General features: G+C 34.7%; 1 protein-coding gene across 1 annotated transcript; it reads right to left on the bottom strand.

Annotated features, from left to right (window-relative positions):
• Nucleotides 1-4,500: 4,500 nt before the first annotated feature.
• On the bottom strand, nucleotides 4,501-19,964 carry LOC111015471 (uncharacterized). Its single transcript, XM_088116937.1, has 17 exons — nucleotides 19,490-19,964; nucleotides 19,302-19,366; nucleotides 19,096-19,194; nucleotides 18,883-18,981; nucleotides 18,670-18,801; nucleotides 18,258-18,377; nucleotides 18,018-18,143; nucleotides 12,675-12,779; nucleotides 12,434-12,583; nucleotides 12,166-12,282; nucleotides 11,927-12,061; nucleotides 11,551-11,682; nucleotides 11,364-11,468; nucleotides 6,708-7,061; nucleotides 5,231-5,371; nucleotides 5,093-5,154; nucleotides 4,501-5,005 (listed from the first exon to the last, which is right to left on the bottom strand). Exons 2-17 carry the CDS (start codon nucleotides 19,342-19,344, stop codon nucleotides 4,604-4,606), a joined length of 2,322 nt encoding a protein of 773 aa, XP_087973063.1. The 5' UTR covers nucleotides 19,345-19,366; nucleotides 19,490-19,964; the 3' UTR covers nucleotides 4,501-4,603.
• Nucleotides 19,965-24,264: the final 4,300 nt, after the last annotated feature.

Here is a 24,264-nt window from a genome sequence, read left to right as displayed (position 1 = left end):
AAAAGAGAAAACGATAAAGAAGAAGCATAACCCTCATCAACAACGGAAACAACCCCTAAAAAATCTATTTCGCATATGTAGAATTTTGAGAAATTAGTGACAGATTTTTCACTTACACTTTGGTGGGGGAGGTGATCAGTCTTCCCACTTATAGGTGTTCATGGCCAGCTAGGTGGGCACAATAGAGCTCCTCGTCGTATGGGATTTGGAGCAATATCGAAAAAGTGGAGCTAGGGTTTACGTTCTCTTCGATTGAGAAATTGAGGGGTTTTTCAAAGTGGAGGAACTCAGGTTTCTGCTCTCCTGTTGTCGTTGTTTAGGGAGAGGTGTGGTGCAGGCCGAGAGAGATGGGAGAGAGAGAAAGGCGAAAAAAGGAGGAGAGAGAGAGTAAAAATAAATTTTATTTTAGTTTATTTCAAAAAATTTTAAAATTGAAATTTATGGGTTCAATCTTTTCACTCCTAAAAGTTGAAGTTGAGGGTTAAATTTTTACCATTGAAAGTTCGAGGGTGTAATTATAACAAACATCATAGTTTAGGGATGATATATACAATTTGCCCAAAAAGATAATAATAAAAAATAAAATCTAACTCACAAACAAAAAATATACATTGAAGTTTTACCATATATAATAATAATAATAATAATAATAATAATAATAATAAAAATGGTCAACTTGAGATATGACAAAAAAAATTTTAAAAATAAGTAAAATAGTAATGATGTTTTGGTTTTTCAAATATAACCCTTTTTTTCAAAAAAAAAAAAACGGAGGCCCACATATTAAATTTTGACAACATTTCTGTGCAGGCCCAAACCCAAGCCTAGAAAATCCTATGTTTTGATATCCCTCTAATAATTTCCATCTGATATACTGCTGATATTTGTGTTTGATATACCACTGATATAATTGTCTGATATACTACTGATATAAGTGTCTGATATACTACTGATGTCATAGTCTCATATACGTCTTATATGAATGTTTCATATCAATATGCATGTCTGATATAAATGTGATATACTATATTGATATGAGTGTGTGATATACTACTGATATGTATATATAATATACACGTGATATACTATTTATATGAGAGTGTCTGATATACTACTAAAATGAGTGTTTGATATACTACTAAAATGATTGTTTGATATACTATTGATATGACTGTCTCATACACTAGAAGAAATCACAAAATGAGAGTTAGGGACTTGGAAGTTTTAGAGGACTTTCGGCGACGAAACGAATTTCGTCGCCAAAGGCCAACAAAAGTCGTTAGAAGAATTTTTGGCGACAAATTTATATTTCGTCGCCATATGTCCACTTTCAGCGACGATTTCTAGATATCGTCGCCGAAAGGTTTGCCTTTTGGCGACGACTTTTCGCCGAACCCTGAAGTCACCTAAACCCTTGACTGAGCGCGCATCACCAAGCTTGGACCTTCAGCGATGAAATTTGCTTTCGTCGCGGAAAGGGCCAACTTTTACGGAAAATTTTATCCCTAAAAGGGTCAACTTTCAACGACGAAATCAAATTTCGTCACTGAAAGGGCACACTTTCGACGACGCTGAAAGAATTTCGTCGCCGAAAGTGTGCCATTTCAGCAACAAAATCCACTTTTGTTGCTGAAAGTTGACCCTTTTAGCGACGAAAGCAAATTTCGTCGCTGAAGGCATGTTTTGGCAACGAAATATATTTTGTCGCCAAAGATTTCGTCGTTGAAACTTGAAATTCTTGTAGTGACTATTGATGTGATAGTCTGATTTACATATAATATAATGCTGATTTTACTTTAACAGAAAAATAAAATATGGTATTCTGATGCAAAAGTGCAAAAATATTTAAAATTAAAATTAATAGATATCATTCTCAAAAAGCTAACGTCAACCCAAATAGAAATCTTTAGAAGTAGACCATTTGAACACTTTCTGTCATTTAATATTAGGAGATGCTCACTAATGATTAGTGCATCTAATTCGCTGAATATCTAAAAAGAGTCCACAAGATGCACTGATATTCTCTGATATACTTCCGATATACATCTAATGTACCCCTGATATACATATGATGTACTCCTGATATACATATGATGTATCTCTGAATCTTGTCAATACTACGGTATTCAAGCACCAGTACGAGCATAGCTCAGTGTTAATTGACATATATATCCAACCAAGAGATTATGAATTCGATAATCCATCTCACATGTTGTACTAAAAAACGAGCATCAAACAATAATTTTATGAGTAATGCATTTCGAATATTTGAAGATAGTTGAGCGGTGATAATAGTACAAGCGGTGATACATTTTGAGTGGTGTTGCAGGTGGTTGATGATGTTCTTAATTTTTCTTCCCCTGGGTTGAATTTGATATCAAATAATTTAAAACTAAAATCCCAACAAATTCGAGCTACCTGAGTAAAAATTTGAAGGAAAAATCAGAATATGATTTCAAATTCTAAATTTTATGTTCAATCCAAACTAAAATATAATTTCAAATTCATTAAATTTTATGTTCAATCCAAAATACAAAAGTAATTTCAAATTCATTAATTATGATTCATCCAAAGTAACAAATATACATCTATTTCCTACCATGGTGGGTACTACAACCCGTCATGTAAGCTCCACAACACGTTCTTGAGAACTACATCCAAGAAGCATAATTCCTTCGTTATTTTTCTCCTCCTTATGCATCATGGTGTAATTATTATTTTCATCCTCATTTCTCGAAGCCCCAAAAATCTACTTGAAAATGACCATATCTTTTGCAATTAAAACATTACATGTGAGAAAAATTACTAGGATTGCTTCCTTGGTTTCTACCAAAATCTCTTCCTCTTCTGCATCTTCTTCCTCCAGATGAAGAATAATTTTTTGGTTTGTTTTTATAATTTGCACCATTTCTATTATCATAGTTTCTTCCACCTCCTCATCCACCAGGACCGCCAAGTCTTCCGCAAGAATCACCTTTGAAGGAGGTTTGCATTTGATAAGCTTTTCCTCAGAAGAAGTAACATCATGTTGCTTTATATCAATCTATTTTTATAACGAAAATGTAAATAAATCTTTTGACTCTTCAATTGCAACAAAAAACATGCTCAAAACTTCATGGCATTCTTCTAAGAATTTTTTCAACAACACTTTCATCGCTCTTTTCTTCTCCATTTGATCTCAAATTGTTGACGATCGCACGAATACGCGATTAAAAAAAATCTTCAACACTTTCAATCTCTTTCATCTTTATGGAATCAAATTTAAGATCGTCTTAGAACTTGTATCTTACCATCTTTATCCTATCCTCTCTTTTATAGGTAGATTGCAAAATTTCCAAAGTCGCCTCTGAATTTTGGAAGTTGAGGTTGCAACACATTACCATTTATGTTGACATTTGTGGAACTAGCTCGATCTGGTACCACATGTTGGAAATGAAGTATGCCCTCACAACACAATTCAAAATCGTAGCTTAACTTGATTTCTCCTACTCACAACAAATTGGAGAAACAACAAGAACTTGTATTTTGGTAAATGATTGTGATTCCCTTGACTTGATTGTATTTTGGTAAATGATTGTGATTCCCTTTGACTTGATTTCAAATAACAAATCCTACGCATAGTTATACTAGTAGAAAAATACATCAAAATACATCAATATTAAATATCAATACATATGACTCTTTACTAATACATGAACATTCATGCATGTATTAGTGTAGGTATGTAATTGATTATAATTAATATATTTGAAATATGTCTAGATTAATTTCAACATTAACAGAACAATTTATAAAACCATTTTCTAAACCGTTTTACTTTTGAAATCTCAATTAAGACCAATATGTAGATACCAAATCGAGGGATTGTTTCACCAATAATAATACAAAGGTTTCCGTTTAAAGTAATTATAAACTATCTTCACTTGGATAGATTAGATCTCTATTCAGAATCCATTTATATGAATTAAATTTACCTAACTCATCAAGTTAAACTTTTGGGTTGAGGGGTGATTTATTTATTCTTTATATGACATCAAAGCAAAACGTCCTATGTTCGAATCCTTCCATATTGTTGTTTTCCCCTGTATACAATGATTTCCACTTGAGCCTATGGTCCTAAAGAGTTGCCTTCCTTTCTGTCCTACCAAGTTTCATCGTCCTTAGGCAAATAGGAAACATATTATAAAAATACATATATGATGCGAATGAACGTCAAATATAGCCTACTTAATTAATAAAGACGATTTTGATACTTTTATTTTATCTTGTTGGGGCTCAAGGAATGATAGAAATAGGAAAATTTCAATATAATAGGATAGAAATCCCGAATGTTAATTAGCCAATTCAAGAACCTAAAAACATTTGTGTTGGATTTGCAAGGTGATTGCAAACAAAGTCCCACATTGACTAGGGAAGGGAATAATGATCATGTGTATATAAGATAAGACAATTATCTCCATTAGTACGAAGCTTTTTGAGTGAAATCAAAAGTAAAGTCAAAAATCAAGCGGACAATATCAAGTGTACGTGTGAAAAATCCCTAGCAACAAAAAATTAACAATCATAATAATATTAATAAAGGACAAAGTCGGTGTTGAATATTTTACTGGAACCAAGAAAGATAGTGTATGAGCTGTCCAAATATGTAACCTCCTACGTATGATAACACAAATGCTGCAACCCCAATTGAAAGATGGATGCTTGCAGTTTTGACATACGCCAGCCAGTTTGTTGGCTTTTGAATGTGAGCTTTCAGAATAGCAAAGAATGCAGTGCATGAAAGTGAAGCTCCTGCAGCAGTTAAGATCTTCAAATCCTTGTTTCCACTCGAGAATCCATAAACCAACGGAGCCAATAAGCCAGAAAATAGGAATGACAGGAAAGCAATGGTAAAATGGACCAAATAACGCAATTTTTCTCTCAATACTTCTTTGTAGTGACTCCCTTCCGGTCCAGCTCTACTACATCTCCTTTCTTCCCTTTTCTTCACAAGTCCAGTTGATAGCTGTAAAATTAATTACTTGGTAAATTTAAGATAGTGATAGGCACATATATATTTGATTCGATCTTAAGAGGAAAAGTAGTTACTTACATTATGTCTAACAATGAAGAGTCCGGTGATCAAATTTGTTAATGCTAAAGTCGTTATATCCCCTGAAATTATGTAATTCAGTCAGATATCACATAAATGATGAGGCAAAAAGGGATGAAAGAAATTGAGATTTATTACCATCAGAAATATCAGCAGTTACTGCAGAAGTTACAATGCCTAAACTTGTAATTGATTCAATTAAACCACCGAGTACTATGGATCTTTGAATTTCCCACCTTCCAGCGCTACTACTTTGTTGGAAACTTGTAACGGCTCCGGCTGTTCAAAAAAAAGTTCACAAGAAAAAAAAATCAAAGAGGCAGAGAATTAATTTTTAAGGATATGTATATATAAAATAAAAACTTGTCAAAGATGTCACATTGATAAAATAAGGGACTTAATAAGTGTTTATCAATATTCATGGGTTCTATTCAAATCCAATTGACGAGGGGTACCCTAGACTTATTATAACACTTGTTATAATAGCCCATCTCAAAAATGGGATCCGGCCAAGATTGATAGGTCAAAAGAGCCACGATCACATGAGCTACTCCTCTCATAGTCAATTGATTTTGAGATGGAGCCCTATCAATATTAATATTAGGGGTGAAAGGATCCGAACCGAACCGACGAACCGAAATCGGTTCGGTTATATTAATTATCGGTTCGATTCAGTCCAGTCCAAGAAAACCGACTATTTTATAATTTTTTTTTTATTTACCCTAATTCTTCCTCCCTCTCCTTCTTTGCACAGCCGCCCTTACCCACCCCCTCTCTTCCTGTAACCTCTCCTCTCCCTACACCATTTCCTGAAGCCATTTCCTCCCACTCTACCTAAAGCCTCCCCCCTCCCCCCTCCCCCCTCCCCAAGGTGGCGGCGGCAGCGGCGGCGATTCACGGCGGCTTCAAAAGAGATTCATGGCAGCACGAGGGAGATGCCACCTCCCTTTTCTTTCATCTCTTTTTTTTATTTTATTTCATATCTTCTTTTGATTTTGAAGGTGGGTTTGGATGAATTTCTCTATTTTTTATGTTGGAGGTGAGTTTTGATGTATTTTGAAGGTGGGTCTGATTTTGAAGTGGGTTGATGTATTTTAAAGAAGGTGAGTTTTGATGTATTTTGAATAAGGTGGGTTTTGATGGAGATTTGAAGGTGATTTTTGATTTTGAAGGTGGGTTTTGACGTTGAAGGTTTGGAGGTTGGGTTTGATAATACATAAAAAAAATTTGCTTTCATCTTTCTCTCTCTCTTGTTTGCTTCTGAGACCATTTTTTCATTCTTCTGTTTCTGAGATTGAAGATCAGTAAAACCCTAGATTGAGAAGAAGAAGAGAAGAGAAGGAAAAAAAAAAACCCGCAAACCGACCAGACCCAAATGTACCCAACCCGAACGAAAACCGAACATTTTCGGGTCGGATCGGTTTTGGCGGAAAACCGACCCGAACCGACATATTTACACACCTAATTAATATGGTATTAGAGTCCAATAAGCTACGATACATGTTAAAGATCTCACCTTGATAAGACAAGGGACCTAACAAGTATTTGTAATAGACATGAGCTCCTTCTTTCATTTGCAATTGGTAATTTTGAGATGGACCGCATGAATATCAATTTTCAATACCGTTGCTGGGAGTGGATGCTGTTGAAGTTTGTACAAGCTGAGCGATAATGGAGCTTCTTTCAAGTGTTTTAGCAGGTCGGATTGTAACCATCCTTATATAACTCTTGCAACTGGAACAACAGAGACCACGTGAACTAAGAAACTTGTGCAAAACTTGATAACAATTTTCTGGCACTTCTTCATCTTCATGTGAAATTTCATCATCTTCTAATTTCAAAGCATTTTGAATCAGTACGTTAACACAAGTCGTGCACTTGGAACAATAAAAGTTGAATGATTTGATTGAATTATATAACATCGTGAGAAACTCTTGTTCTTCTGCAGCACTTTCAAATGATTCAGAATCTGGTAGAGTGAGAATGAGAAAGATTGCATGAGATAAACAAATAATATCTAAAATTAAGAAGGAAATATTTATTAGGAGCAAGGTAAAGCCATATCTTTTCCTAATAAAAAAATGTAGTGTCAAAAATGATGTCAAATAAATATATATTTGAATAATACAAGTGACGTCGTACCTAGATGTCCAAGAGGTTCCAAAACATTGGTTTGTTATACTATAAGCATTGTTAGCAAATCTCAAAGCTACACGTGTAAATTATTTTGTGTAATTTTTCATTTTATAGATTTCTTTCCATAGATAAGTACTAGACTGATATCCCCCTTATCATTTGAAGAAATCAAGTGAGTAAAAATACATTATGAAGGCAAGTTATTTCGATGGTACGTAATTGCTATTTGCTAGATTTGTGGACAATATTGAACTAGAAGATGTTAACAACTCCTCCTGTCCTTCATTTATTTAGCTGCTAAATAAAAACGTAGAATACCAATGAGTTAAGTTCCAACAATAAAATCGAGAAATAAATACGGTAAAGAGAATAAACGACACACTGATTATTTATAGTGGTTCGATCAACATGATCTACATCCACCCTGAAATCCATCTATTCTATTCATATCATCGAGAGTAACAACTATTGGAGTATTTATATTAGTATACTTTATATTATTGTAATAATTTGGATCAATTTATCCTTCATCGTTCTTTTACTCTATTAGGTCAACCTAGCTTGTATATTTGTCTATATATATAGTCTTCGATAACGAGAATAGTCTTTATCGGATTCTCTCAAACCTTATAGTAGTCTCTGCAATAGCAACAAATTCCCTTTGAAAATAGTCAACCACTCTCACTCACCTTTAATAAAATGAATACAAAAAGTGATAAATATCCAAGGGAAAAATCTTGCGAAAGTAAAGGAAGAAAAAACCCTCCAAGTTGCTTGTGTACTGCCTCAACTAGGAACTCTTTGTTTCCACGAAATTGTGCCATGGGCACGTGTGAGCTTCAAGAAAGAAACCTTCACATCTGATATTTAGTAGCCCACTATTTTTTAGCATAATAAATGGGCCCAATGTTGAACAAACGGTCGAACAAATCTCCACATGGCTGAGAACTCCACAAACTAATAACTCCTCCACCTTTAGTTCAAGAACAAATGAATGAACATCACTTATTTTCTGATCTTAAAAGTCACTGTTTAGCTTGCTTATAATTGAAGCAGGTTCATGTCTTTCTCAAATTTCTTGGATGTCAAAGTCTTAGTAAATCCATCAGCAATATTATCTTCAGTAGAAATCTTCTCAAATACCACAGCTCAACAAATACTTCTCTTACAAAGTGTAAACGGACATCGGACATCTATATGCTTCGTTCTCTCATGATAAATATGGTTCTTTGACAAATGAATTGTACTTTGTGAGTCACACGCCATAAGATAACAGGATTATCTAATTGAACCAATTCACCAACTAAGCCCCTAAGTCATAATGCTTTTCTAACACTATAAGCTAAAGCTATGTATTCAGACTCAGTAGATGACAATGCTACTACATGTTGTGAAGATGTTTTCCAACATATTATATTACCAAATAAAGTGAAAATATACCTCAATTTGCTTCACCATTTGTTTGGATCTACAACATAGTCTGCATCAACATATTCTACCAAGACATAAACTCCTCTGTAATCTTTAGTACTGTTAGTTCCTTTTAGATACCGAAGAAGTCATTTCACTGTTGTCTAGTGAACCTTATCTGGATTTCACATGAATCTACTCACAACACTCATACCATGAGCCAAATCTTGTCGAGTGCAAACCATAGTATACATCAAGCTCTCAATAACACTATTATATGGAATGTCATCCATTTATTTATTTTCTTGCTTAAAACTTGACACTATTCCATAGATAATTTGAAGTGTTGTGCCAAAGGAATTTTTACTAATTTTGAATCAGTCATATTAAACCTACTCTGTAGTTTTGAAATGTATCCATTCTGAGACAAAAATAAACATTTAGCATTATGATCTTTTGAGATTTTAATGTCCAGTATCTTCTTTGTTGTCCCAATTGTTTCATTTCCAATTCTAAGCCCAACTTCACCTTCAACCTATCTATCTCTACTTTATATCTGCAAGCTATAAGCATGTCATCAACATAAAGTAGCAAATAGAGCTTAGTTGCATGCCCTACCTCTTTACACAATGATCAAATATACTTCTTTTAAATCCCTTAGACAGTACACACCTATCAAATCTCTTGTACCATTGTTTAGGAGATTTGTTCAAGTCCATAAAGGGGACTTTCTTCAACAAACACAATTTGGTTTCCTCACATTTTATCTCAAAGCCTTGTGGTTGTTTCATATATATTTCTTCTTCAAGGTCACCATGAAGAAACACAATTTTGCCATTAATTTACTCAAGGTAAATATCAAAGTGGGTAGTCAAATCTAATATTACCCTTATAGATGTATGTCTGAAAACTCACCATCTTCTCCTTCTTTTTGTGTCGATCCCTTACTACTAGTCTAGCATTAAACCTCATCTCATCCTCATTGGTTAATCCAGGTTTAAGTTTGTAGATCCATTTACAAGATACAAGTCTTTTACCTTTTGGCTTGCTAACTAGCTTCCAAGTCTTGTTCCTGTTTAATGAATCAATTAATTTCTTCCTTCATAACTTGATCCCATTTCTCAATGTCCTTAGCAGTTTGATGGTTGTCTGTCTCATGCTATCTCTGACGAGGTTGTAATCACTCATATTGCATTCATCAAACTTAACGTCTCTGGTTTTATTGTTGGTTTCATCCAAAATGTTTTATACCAATGGAGATAATTGTTCTTCCTTATATACTATGGGTCACTCTCTTCCCTAACTAATGTGGGACTTTGTTTGCACACTTTTACAACCGCAACATAAAGTACTTGTTGAAAAAGAAATTAGTAATTTAATAAAAGCTTTGAGATGAGAAATAAACGAGAAGAATTCACTTTGAAAGAATTTAAATATTTTTTTAACAAAAAAATAATATTCGTCACTCCATTACAGTTCCATGGACCACAACAAAATGACGTTATCGAGAAAAATAGCATAATTATATACTTAATATGGCTCAGAGCACGTTGAGGAGTAACAAGATGCCAAATAAGTTTTTGGCACAAGCTCTTGAATGTGTTATGGACTAGTCCAATCATTCTCTTATTAGAAGTGTGTGGAATAAAACTTCCTCAATAATCATGGATGAGAAGAAAACCATCGATCTATATGAGAATATTTTAGGAGTATCACTTATATACCCATGTACCAAATCAAGCACAATAAGCACGATGATGAAAGTGATAAGCGTATTTTTATTAGATAGATGCAAGCTCAAAAGGAAACAAGTTTTATAATTCCTACTACAGAAAAGATTATGGTATGTAGAGATGTTATATTTTGATGAAGAAGCTGCATGAAATTTGAATAATGAAATAAAAGACCAAGTTGCTATTTTTTTTCCTAATGATGATATAGTTGGTGATATATCTTCTCGACCAACACCACCTCCATCGTCGATCACTCTAGAACATCTCACACCTTCATCATCTATATTACTTCAAGTGAAGGGTCTCGTCACATGAGAGGTTTACGAGACACATATAAAGAATGTTTTGTAAGGGTTGAAACAACCTCCAAGGATATAGAATAGCATAGTTGACAAATAAGATGTCCACAAGAATATTCTATTTATACTAAGACTAATTAATGGAGATCTTTTGTTGGTTTGTCTATATATGAATGACTTAATTAGCTTATGTGTTTAATAAGGTGAGAACTTTACTTAGAGTTCGTAGGGAGGCATGTTGAAAATTAAACATGTATATATATTTCTACATAATGTGTGGAAGAATTAAACAACAAAGAAAGTTTGATAGAGTTTGTGCATTAAGTTTGTAGCTTTTTGAAGAACATACAAGTTACTGTTTCTTCTCAAATAATTAGTTTTGTTTGATTCTAAATTTTTTTTAGTGTCGATCACACACTCCCACCAGTTTAGGAGCGGTTTGGTACTTTTTTTTATTCCTTTTTTTCCTTCAATTTTTTATTGTGTTTGAAATATTTTCAAATTTAATTATAATTACAATATTCTAAGTACTTAAAGCAAACTACTTTATATTTGAACATCTCTACTCTAATTTTATTTTATTTTTTTTTATTTTTGGGAAAACATCCCTACTCTAATTGCTTTGTTGAATAAATAACTTCAAATAATTAAATAGTTACTATAGTAGTAGTGTCAAATAAAATTACCTTTCACCCAGGAAGGTGCATGCTGTATGAAGTATATATTTTGATTCATTCTTGTGCTGAAACATATAAAAATATATGTCTTCTATGTCTCGTAAACGTCTTCGGAAAAATGCTGTGAATATATAATAAATAAATAAAATTGAAATTGAAATAAAATCATAATTCAATAAATTTTCTCATATAATTAATATTACCTATATGGTGTAATTGATCATCTATGTCGTGTTTGATGCCTCTCTGTGTATGTTCATCTAGTCGACGAGCATGATTCTCTAGTACGGTATAACGATCCATTTCCATCTTGTTGATTTCATTTTTTGAAAAAACTGTAGAATACTTAATAAATTAATCAATACCCGCACTCGATTACATTTCAACAAGAGGAGATAATATAAATCTTAAGGATGAATATACCACTACTCAACCCAAATATATTATTTTAACTTACCTATATTGTCGCAAAAGCGAGTATAGGTTAGTAGTAATTGACATATATCTCCAAGAAGTTGTGAGTTCGATCTCCCACCCTCACATGTTGTACCCGAAACCAAAAAAAAAAAAGAAACTTACCTATATTATCTAACACTTCTGGCTTAATATACTTCTCATATATTTGAGCTACATCAATTGATGAAATGTTGTTGTGACTTGTTAAACGCCACTCTCGTATAAGTTTGTGATATTCTTCTTCCATCTGCTTGAACTCTTAAAATCAAATGTACAAAAAAAAAAAAAACAAATCACAGATTATTATAAGTACGTATTATCTGTACAGTAATAATATCATAAATTTGCTATAAATTAGTTACCTGTATTTTGTAAACCATGTTTAAGAGTTGATGAATCAATTCCCATACATGAGTAATTCATCTCTAATTTGCAACCATACGAATCTTCTAATAATGTCAAATAATTTCTCCAATTCACTGTATATGAGATCATATATGCAATTATAAATTCACTCTATAAAGATAGCACAACTAAAAAAAATCTCAATTGGATTAAAGAGATCTTCGAGGTTAATTAGGTCTTATTTCTCTAATTTTTGTTTTATTATGAAAAAGTAGTATCACTTACGTATAATTTCCAGTAGATATTCCCAAAGGTATTCAGAATAAATTAGGTTGAACTTAAGCAACGACGTGTAGCTGCAATTCTTAATGTATCGGTCTTGTAATAGGCACAAATATTTGTCTTCCAACGTTAAGAAGTCCTCCCTCAAACGTACTGCAAATCTTAAATACAATTAATCAAACCTTAATTTGAATTTAAAATCATACTCCATAATAAAATAATGTTGTATTGTAAATTTACTTACCCATCGTTTCTAGAAATTCTATTTTGTAGTGAATGTTGTTGTTGTCTTGCATAAAGCTTGGGTACATTCGTTCTTCTTTCAATGGAGGATAAAATTTCATTCTTTCTGTAGAAGCAACACTCAAAATTGTGCATAAATAGTTAAACTGCAAATATTATAGATATATTTTAATTCCTAATATTTGGGTATTATTTCAATTTAATTCATATTGTTAAAAAAGTTTTCAACATCTCTCAATTATGTGCTTTTGACATTAAATATGTGGTTGATAGTCAACTTATGTATCATAATAATACTATTATAGTGAGTTAGAAAGAAATTTAGAGAAATAATTAAGCAATTTCGAAAATTTTGAAATAAAAAAATTTGGAGAAATTAATTATAATTTTTTTTAGTAGATAAATTATAAATTACATAGCCTAATTTATCCTCTGAATATGTGCTAGGTCTCACTAAGTAAGTATAGTATACTTTAATTTCCATAAGCCATAATTAATAATCACTAACCGAACATGAATAGTTAAAAAATGTTAAAACGTGAAGGATTAAAATGAAAATTTTAAAGCAAAAGGAACAAATGGTTAGAATTTAAGCTAAATTCATTTCTATACACATGCATGAATTCCTAGATACATGATATTCTTAGGTTCGTGTAAGATACATGAATCGTATGTATACATGTATCCTTATATTTTGTGTTTTTTAGATGCGTCTCTTGGATGTTATATAAAGGGATCATTTCCTCATTTGTAACCAAGCAAGAACGAAGCAAATTGAAACATTTCAATCAAGAAAGAAAAGATAACAATATTCTTCTCTGGTATGCTCTTGAGTTTAATAAGATAACAAATTTCTTCTCTTCAAAGTTAACTTTGGTGAGATTTAGAGTGAATTTTAGTGAGGACTTATCAACGTTTCCAACAAAGTGGTATCAGAGTCAAGTTCAAAAGATGTCATCCAACAACATGTTGCAGCCTCAACTTCCTCGTTTTGATGGAAAGAATTATAGACGGTGGAGTCAACAAATGAAGGTTCTTTATGGATCTCAAGAGCTTTGGGATATTGTTGATAGAGGATATTTGGAGCCAGAAGGTGAGGATGATCTTTCACAACAACAACTCAACGAGTTGAGAGATGCTAAAAAGAAAGACAAAAAAGCGTTATTTTTTATCTACCAAACTGTAGATGAAAATATCTTTGAAAGAATTTCAGGAGTCTCAACTGCTAAAGTAGCATGGGATGAATTGCAGAGTTTGTATGAAGGAGAGGAAAAGGTAAAAATGGTAAGAGTGCAAGCACTTCGAGCTGAATTTGATACCATTAGAATGAAAGAAGCTGAAACTGTTGAAGAATTTTTCAATCGTGTTCTCTCTATTGTTAATCAATTGAGATCAAATGGAGATGCAATTGAAGATCAAAGAGTGGAAGAAAAGATCCTTATAAGCATGATCAGAAGATATGAGCACATTGTAGTAGCAATTGAAGAGTCCAAAGATTTGTCAACACTCTCCATAAATAGCTTGATGGGATCTCTCCAATCTCATCAGCTAAGATTGAAGCGATTTGATTCTACTCCTTCAAAAGAAGCTTTTCATATACAAACTTCTCCTAGAATGAGATTTAATGGCAGAAGAGGTGGACGTAGTGGTCGAGGAACTGGAAGGTCCAATGACTTCAAAAGTTTTGAGACAGAGAAAAGAGATAATCAAACTTCTTCAAATAGAGGAAGGGGAAGAAGTTCCAGTAGAGGAAAAAGTAGAGGTGGAGGTCGTGGAGACTTTTCTCACATACAATGCTTCAATTGTGGACACTACAGGCACTTTCAAGCAGACTGTTGGTCTAAAAAGACCGATTCTAGTTAGGCAGAGACCACTCTGATGCACGAACAACAAAATGATGATCAAAGCCTTATTTTCCTCACATTTAATATCTAATAAACAAGTACTGAAGATATATGGTATCTTGATAGTGTTTGTAGTAACCACATGACAGGAAGAAAGGATATTTTCATAACTTTGTGGATGAATCTCTTCAAAATGAAGTAAAGATTGGTGACAACAAGAAGCTCACAGTCAATGGAAAATGAGATATTATCGTGAAAACAAAGAATTGAGCAAAAAGAATCACTTATGTGTATTATGTTCTAGGACTCAAACACAATCTTTTAAGTTTGTTGGGCAGCTTCTATTGAAGGGGCATGATGTTATCTTCAAAGATAGCATATGCGAGATCAGAGCCAATAATGGAAGTCTCATAACAAAGGTACATATGACTCACAACAAAATGTTTCTAATCAAAGTGTACTATGAGAAGTTTCTTTTGTTTTGAGACTTTAAGTAAAAGACTCTTCATGGAACAACATATGGAAAGAGGAATGCCAAATATTAAAAGAGAAGATCAACTTTCTGAAGCATGTATTTTGGGAAAGCATCATCGAAATCCATTTCTGACAGGAAGTTCTTGGAGAGCATCAAAACCTCTCGAGCTAGTCCATATAGACTTATGTGGACCAATGCAAACTACTACGCTTGGAGGTAATCGTTATTTTCTCACATTTATTGATGACTATAGTCGGAAGACATGGATTTACCTGTTAAAAGAAAAAAGTTCTACTTGCGAGTATTTCAAAATATTCAAGGGAATGGTGAAAAATGAAAGCAACTTAAAATTGAAAATGTTGTGTTCTGATCGTGGAGGAGAATATATTGCTTTTGAAGATTTTTTGAAGGAAAATGGAATCAAGCATCAAAAGACTGTTCGAAGAACTCCTCAACAAAATAGTGTTGCAGAGAGAAAGAACATAACAATAATGGAGCTTGCAAGAAGTATGTTGAAGGCCATGAATCTTCCAAATGAATTTTGGGGAGATGCGGTGACATGTGCTGTTTATCTCTTGAATCGTGCTTCAACCAAAAGTGTTCTAGGCCTTACTCCTCAAGAAGCATGAAGAAGATTAAAGCCAAATGTTAGTCGCCTAAGAGTATTTGGCTGCATTACTTATTCTCATGTATCAAATGAGAAAAGAGGTCAGCTCGATGATAAATCAGAAAAATGCATTTTTTGTCTGGTACAGTGAGAACTCCAAGGCTTATAGATTATTCAATCCTATAAGCAAGAAAATAATTATTAGCCGAGATGTAAAATTCAGTGAAGCAGAATTTTGGAGATGGGATGCAACAAATGGAAACCATAATCCATTACTTGTTGACATGAATGACAAAGGAGATGCTCAAGACTTGGAACTTGAAGAGACTCAACCAGTAGCTTCATCTTCATCTCTACCTTCCACAAGTGATGAATCAACTCCACCAAGGAAGATGAGGAATATTCAAGAGATCTATAATGCTTCAAGAAGAATACCTGAAGATGAACATGTTGATTTTGCTTTATTTGCAAATGTTGATCCTATATACTTTGAGGAGGCAATTCAAGATGAAAAATGGAAGGTTGCAACGGATCAAAAGATCGTTGCAATAAGAAGAAATGAGACATGGGAGTTAGTCAACCTACCGGAGAATAGAAAAGTTCTTGGAGTCAAATGGGTCTACCGGATGAAGCTGAAGCAAAATGGTGAAGTTGAGAAATACAAGGCAAGAGTTGTCGTTAAAGGGTACAAGCAAAAGTATGATGTGGATTATGAAGAAATTTTTGCACCTGTGACTCGCTTGGAAACTGTTCCGATTGATTCTAGCTCTTGCAGCACAAAATGACTGGAAAGTACATCAAATGGATGTCAAGTCAGCTTTTCTAAATGGGTACTTGGAGGAAGAGATATATGTCGAGCAACCTCCTGATTTTGTGAAGAATGGAGACGAAGAAGACAAGGTATGTCGATTGAAGAAATCATTATACGGGATAAAGCAAGCACCAAGAGCCTGGTACAGTCGTATTGATAGTTTCTACCTAAAGAATGATTTCAAAAAATGTCCATATGAACATGCTCTCTACACCAAAGAGGACAAGAATGGTAATTTCTTGATCATTTGTTTATACTTTGAAGATTTGATATTTTCGGGAACTTCAACAATGATGCTTGAAGAGTTCAAAGAAAGCATGAAAAAAGAATTTGAGATGACTGATATGGGCTTGCTTCATTACTTTCTTGGTATCGAAGTAAAGCAAAATGATACAAAAGTATGCGAAAGATTTGTTGATCAAGTTCAGAATGGAGAATGCTTATCCTGCCAGTACTCCTATGGAAGTAGGTTTGAAATGGAGCAAGCATGATGAAAGTGAAGATTTTGATGCCATTATCTATAGAAGTCTCGTTAGAAGTTCAATGTATTTAACTACAACTAAACCTGATCTTATGTTCTCAGTCAGTTTATTGAGTAGATTTATGGCATCACCAAAGAGAAGTCATTGGGAAGCTGGAAAAAGAGTTCTTCGATATGTTCATGGAACTATTAATCATGGAATTCACTATAAGAAGAGAACATTGATAATGTTCTTGTTAGATATAGTGATAGTGATTGGGGAGGAAATATTGATGATTATAAAAGTACTTCTGGATATGTGTTTAGTATTGGTTCTGGAGCAGTTTCATGAGCATCAAAGAAGCAGGATGTTATAGCGTTGTCACAATTGAAGCTGAATACATCTCTTTATCCACAGCCAGTTGTCAAGCACTTTGTCTGAGAAAGGTGCTACATGAATTGAAGTGTCCTCAAGAAAAAGGGACCGGCATGTTTTGTGATAATATCTGATCAATTGCTCTTTTGAACAATCTAGTTTTTTATGGAAGGAGTAAACATTTAAGATCAAATATCATTTCATAAGAGAATTGATCAAAAATAGGGAAGTATGCATCAAACATTGCAAAATGAAGACATATTTTAAGGGAGGAGGTTATGAAGACAGACTTGTTTTTGAAAATGAAGGAAAAGCTTGGAGTTATGGAAATCTAGCTTAAGGGAGGAGGTTAGAATTTAAGCTAGATTCATTTCTATACACATGCATGAATTCCTAGATACATAAATTGTTAGGTTAATGTAAGATAATGTATTAAGATACATGAATAGTATGTATACATGTGTATCCATATATTTTGTATCTTTTAGATGTGTCTCTTGGATGTTATATAAATGGATCATTTCCCTCATTTGTAACCAAGCAAGAAAGAAGCAAATTGAAGCATTTCAATCAAGAAAGAAAAGAAAACAATATTCTTCTCTGATATGTTCTTGAGTTTAATAAAAGAACAAATTTCTTCTCTTCAAAGTTGGTGAGATTTAGAGTGAATTTTAATAAGGGCTTATCAACATTTCCAACATAAATCGTCAAACATTAAGGATTAATATATGTATTTAACAAATTTAAAAAATTTAATTACTATTAACTTACGTATCATTCTTATTACTTCCTGTAGTCTTCCAAAGGACATTGATCCAACATCAAACACTGAGATTCTCCCTTTTAGAGGCATAAAGCATTCTTCCTCCAGTACCAGAAGTTCTCTTCTCCGACTTACTAAAACCAATATTTAATAAATAAATATTTAATTCAGGTGGTATACCATGCCTTAAATTTGCTATGAATTAATCTGATTAAAAAAAAAATTGCTATGAATCAAAATTAAATTACCTGCACTTTGAAGTACGTGTTTAGAGTATGTTGAAAGCGCATGATAGGAATATGTTGCCTCAGCTTCCAATAACGCAACATATTCACCTTCCAATTTCGTTAATTCCCTTTTCAAACTTACTGTAAATGAGTACTGATTACTAATCATGCCTATAATGTGAGGATACTGAGAGCTGAGCTTGAGCTAGATAATAGACATTATCTCCAACTAAGAAGTTACATTTATTTTGAAGACAAGATTTAAAACGTACGTACTCTTTTAAAAAACTAGTTTTTTAGTTTCTAAATTTATCTAAAACATTTGAAATATTGTTTAAATTTTGGATAAGCTATAAATTACATAGCCTAACTTACTTAAGATATTAAACGAGTCTTAGATAAACTATTAACTGAAATTTTCACTTTAACTCACACATCTTTTTCAATAAGTTTTCATCGGTGAAAGATATATCATCCACTTCAATTGATGATTTGTAGTGAAAGCTTCTCATTCGTGTGATTAAATATACTTTTTCTGCATTCTCCAACTCTCTTCTTGAACGTACTGCAAATTTAAAATTATATATTAACTAATTAACCAAAATTTACATCATAATCATAAAATGGTGAGACCGACAAAAATTACCTATCTCTTGTAACACATCGTTTTCATTGTTTGAGAATTTCCCTTGCAATATGCCAATATATTCATCTTCCCACTTCTTCAATTGATTTCTAAAACATACTGCAAATTTTTAAAGGCTAAAAATGTGAGCATTTGTTTACCAGAAAGGGTCGGGACTCAATTGAGAATTTTTAATACATGGGAAGTAAATTTGAGAATTTTAAAAATCCTTACGTATTTTGTGAACCAAATCTTGGTAGGAAAGTCCTTCACCCCCTTTTAAGAGACAAAAATAATCCAGGGTCCGATTGTCCAAACATTTGTCAGAGCCAACTGTGAAATCACGAATTGCGTTGGGCAGTAAATGTAAAAGTTAAATAGTGAATTTATGTTATAAATTTTTGAAATTGAGAGTAAATGTGATGGTAAATTAGAATCACCCAGCTGGAATCTCTTTAATCTGTTCAGGTAATCCAGTTGCATTCTATCTTTAGCTTTGGAATTTCTACAGCAACAGCACAAGCACAAATTATCATTTTAAAATTGAATCTTCTTAAAAAAAAATGTACTACTTGTTATTTTACTAATTTTACTAAATGTTTTTACTATATTTGCAACTGATACGTACCTGTAGCTGCTTGGAAAAAATATGACGATGATTTTATAAAAATGGTGTTGCTTTGTCCAAACAGGAGGAGTATATATTCGATGGGCACCTCTTCCTTTCTCCCTATCGCCTCTTCAATGTCGTGTAGAGACGTGAGGTGTTTGATGTCGTCTGGGAGGAGTGCTACGAATTCTTTTGCCTTCTCCTTCGTTCTCAGATCAACATTTTCAGGTTCTTCCACCACCTTGTGTTTCATTCTGTGTGTGTCTGCCATGGGCGGCTAGGATTCAATAATCACCCCTTACTTACTACTTACACTTGCTAACCCTTACCAAAACAGCTTGGCCCGCATCAAATCTGGCGTCCAAACCAGTTGGGCTCGCAGATCGGAGATTCGCTCGGCCACTGCTGTGGATCTGCTCGCCGGAGAGACAACAGGAAGCTTGGGTTGAGAGAATGGAGAATAGGGTTTGATTTGATGACTTCGTAAAGGGATCTTAATGCTGGCAGTGGGGGTCTTAATGGGGGTAGCTGTGGGGTACTTATTAAGTTTTTTTTTTTACAAATGGTAGCTGGTAGTAAAAATCTTTCAAAATATGTCAATCTGTTTTTTTTTTCATTTTCACTTAGACTCATATTAGTAGTATGTATATGAGAGATGTGCAACGAAACTGATCAAGTTGAGAAAACGATAAAACGATTTTTCGATTTTTTGAAGATTGCGGTTCGGTTCGGTTGGTTCTATTTATTAAATCGAAATATTTGGTTCGGTGTTGGTTTGGAGTTCAAAAAACCAACTATGAACCGAACCGACCGAATACATATATTATTTTTTTGTTATTTTTTTAAAATCTCTCTCCTATCTCGGAGGGCAGAGTTTAAAAATAATATAGTTTTAAAAATAAATTTAAAAAATAATTATAATTTAAAAATAATAGCAAAATAAATTCAAAAGTAAGGTAGAAATAGTTAGGCAAAGTCAAAGTCAAAACTCGCATACAATACATGCGATTTCAGTGTCAACTCGCATAAAAAGGCCTACCGTTCTTCGCAACATGGCTAGGGACTAGATCGTAGACGAGCGTGTACGCTGCCAACCAAGTCCCACTGATGAGGAACTATACTTGTCTTTCTAGTGCTTGTGTGGGGAGGGGGTCTTCGGTATTTCTTTGTGACTAGAATTCAGGTAGAAGAACCCAAGAAAATCAGAAATTACCTTAAATATGAAAAGGGTATTGAGTAGAGTAGCCATCATCCTCTTCCCATTGCAATGCTCTAGCCACAGGATTGCCAGGGCTATCTCTCCCAAGCATTGGGAAGCTGCGTATGCGCAAGACGAGTAAGTGATAGGAATGACTGCATGTACAGAGAAAGGGGGAGTCTGACCCATATTCAAATAACATTTGAGTATAAAAACCAACCCAACCAAAAGGGGGAGAGTCGATCATTTCGTCATCCACAGGCAGTCGCATCATAACATAATCGGGAACATGATAGGAGGTCCTAAGTTCCCCCAAAGCCTCTTCCATCAAGATTGATCACAGGACATGAGCCACAGACAGGCGTCCTTCAGCAGAGGAAAGGGCTCTCTCTTCGAATTGAGACCATGAATGGAGGAGAGTGCGGTAAGAGAAGGAAAAAGAGAAAGCTTCATTGAAGAGAAAACAAAAGCTCAACGAAAACAAAGAAAGCGGAAGGAGAACTGAATGTGATAATCGATGACCTTGCGAGACGATTTAAACGCTCCCAAAATATGCTTCAGATCCCAACGCCTACGAGGAATTGTAACCGCCGCTTGCTACCATTCCCATCCGCGCTAGAGGATGTGACAACCTGCGAGACGATGGAGGCACGTGTCCCTTCCCGTCAATACGACGATATGACCGAACAACCTCCACGCCGTGCTTTCCCTCCAACACGTGGACCCCACTAAAATTTGAAAAAGATCTCTTTGCATGTGCCCTATACCAACCTACTCAAGCGCCCACCTATGTCGACGCTTTCGGATCTGGTTCGCTCAGTCGAGGTCAACCCGACCCAAAAGAAGACTAACCGTTGAGGGAAAAATTCGAGCGGGTCGCGTGTCAGGTATTACGGGTAATAGTTGGAGGGGGGACCACGGACACTGTGAAGTGTATGATTACGGAAGGACAAGGGCTGCATGCTTGTTACGCAATATGGGAGACGTGTCGTGGCCTACAGACGATATTTTGCAGAAAGGATAGACTGAGAGATGGTAGTGCGACCACCATGCCCTAAGAATGTGCTCGCCTGGCCGTTAGAATCCCGTACCTGCTGCGCCATGTACGAAACGTCCTCCCTGATCGGTCGTGGACACCTATAAAAGGGAAGAACCACCATCTCCACCAAGTAAGTGAAAATTTTGTCACTAATTTCCCAATGTGCTCTTTGCTACTTTTTACACCGATTACTAATTTGAGCTTCGGAGTTTATTAGGCAGGAAACTGCACTGGTTTCGAAGATCGTTGTTGTAGCCTTATTTGTCCAATGATAATTTGGAAGGACACGTGGACCTCTCTCTATATATATATTCGCAATATGTAGTCACTTCAAATAAAATCATAAGCTAAATAAAATTATTATTTGAATGCAATTATTATAGTTACTACAAAAGCTTTCGTTATAACAACAATAATTAACCTCATGTCTATCCGATAAATTGACAAGTAACATCCCAGTTACCAATTTTGCTTCATTATTTGCCCTATCATGCTGCTTCATTTCTAGTACTCTTAACACACTAGAATATGAAACTATGCATTGGATGAAGAAATGCTTGCAAAACAATTGTGAACGTAACTTCAGCAAGGAAGTTGAAGCCACACACCACGTCATAGTCAAAACAAGAATATCTATTATTGTGCATTTTTGTTACAATATTTTTGTTAAAGTTTAGATTCTTTTTCTTCTAAACTTAGGATATACTTTTGTATAAATAGAGCCTTTGAGTGCCATCATAATACAGTGAAATATAAACATCATACCTTCTGTGTGAAACTTCCTCTTGTGAAATTCTAACTTGGTATCAGAGCTGTAATGGCCAACGCCTCCTCCAACACCTCTACCCACCCCACCTTTAGCAGCCCACCACTCAATCAATTGCTTAACCAAATCACCACAATAAAGCTAGATAGAACCAATTACTTGTTGTGGAAAAACCTAGCCTTACCCATATTACGAAGTTACAAACTAGAGAGACACCTCTCCGGCGAGCACCCATGCCCGCCCATGTTTGTGCAACAGTCGATTGGTAATATGGAAACAAGCCAAACGAACATATCTGCACCATCGAGTTCCTCTATAGCAACAGAAGCAGCCGTCAATCCACTATATGAGTCATGGGTAACTACCGACCAGCTACTTCTTGGTTGGTTGTACAACTCTATGACTCCAGAAGTTGCAACACAGGTGATGGGGTACGAAAATGCTTGTGATTTATGGGCTGCCATACAAGAACTCTTTGGAGTACAGTCTCAGGCGGAAGAAGATTATCTCCGTCAGGTATTTCAACAAACTCGAAAAGGTTCTCTTAAAATGACTGATTTTTTGCGTGTTATGAAGTCTCATGCAGACAATTTGGGTCAAGCTGGAAGCCCCGTACCCACTTGATCTTTGATTTCTCAAGTTTTGCTGGGATTAGATGAAGAGTATAATCCTGTGGTAGCAACGATCCAAGGAAAACGAGGCATTTCGTGGCCTGAAATGCAAGCCGAATTGTTGGTATTTGAGAAGAGGTTAGAACTTCAGAATTCTCATAAAAATACAGTATCTTTTAACAACTCTGTTTCTGTGAATATGGCTAATAGTAGCAGAAGTGTAAGTGGTGGAAACCAACGTCAAAATCAAAACTCTCGGCCACCATTCAACAACAATCGGGGGGTGGTCGAAATCGAGGTAGAGGACGGTGGAACAACAACAATAGTCGGCAAATTTGTCAGGTGTGTGGTAAACCTGGACATTCAGCACTAACGTGCTACCATCGATTTGATAAGGAGTACAGGAACAATACACAAAGCCAGGGTAAAAACTTCAATGGCAACTCTAACCGGGGGTTAACAACAACTCTGGACAAGGTACATCTTATGCCTTCACAGCAACCCAAAATAACAATCCTTTTTTGGCCAATCCAGAAACAGTGATAGACCCGAATTGGTATGTGGATAGTGGTGCTTCAAATCATGTCACCGCCGACTACAATAGTATGGTTCCACCTACTGAATATGGAGGTATGGAAAGAGTTACAATAGGTAATGGCGATAAATTAAAAATATCTCATGTTGGCAAATCCTGTTTAGTTTCTGACGGTGGGTTGGTCATGCTTGAAAATGTGTTGTACGTACCTAACATAGCTAAAAATCTAGTTAACGTGTCTAAACTCGCTAAAGACAATAACGTATACCTTGAATTTCATGCTGATTCTTGTCTTGTAAAGGATATACGTTTAGGCAAGGTGGTGCTGAAAGGGGCTCTTAAGGATGGACTTTACCGCCTCAATACTGTTGGAGTAGTCATTGGGAGTACTTTGACTCCAGTTGACTGTGGCTTGGAGTTGGCTGCTAATAAAACTATTTGTTCTGTGTCTCTTCCCAAATCATCCAGTAGTATAAATGTTGTGGTATCTAAGGATGTTTGGCATCGTCGACTTGGACATCCGTCTTCTCAAGTTTTTAGAAGTTTAATTAAACGTTGTAATCTGCCCTTGAAAGTTCATGATAATGTCAACTTTTGTGAAGCATGCAAATATGGTAAATCTCATAGTCTGCCTTTCCCTCTAT

The sequence above is a fragment of the Momordica charantia genome, assembly GCF_013281855.1.
Source record: "Momordica charantia cultivar OHB3-1 chromosome 9 unlocalized genomic scaffold, Mcharantia_2.0 BLBB01000009.1, whole genome shotgun sequence".
In the NCBI taxonomy this organism is placed as follows: Eukaryota; Viridiplantae; Streptophyta; class Magnoliopsida; order Cucurbitales; family Cucurbitaceae; genus Momordica; species Momordica charantia.
The sequence above is the reverse complement of the archived record's forward strand: the minus strand, read 5'-3'. Positions and strand labels throughout refer to the sequence as shown.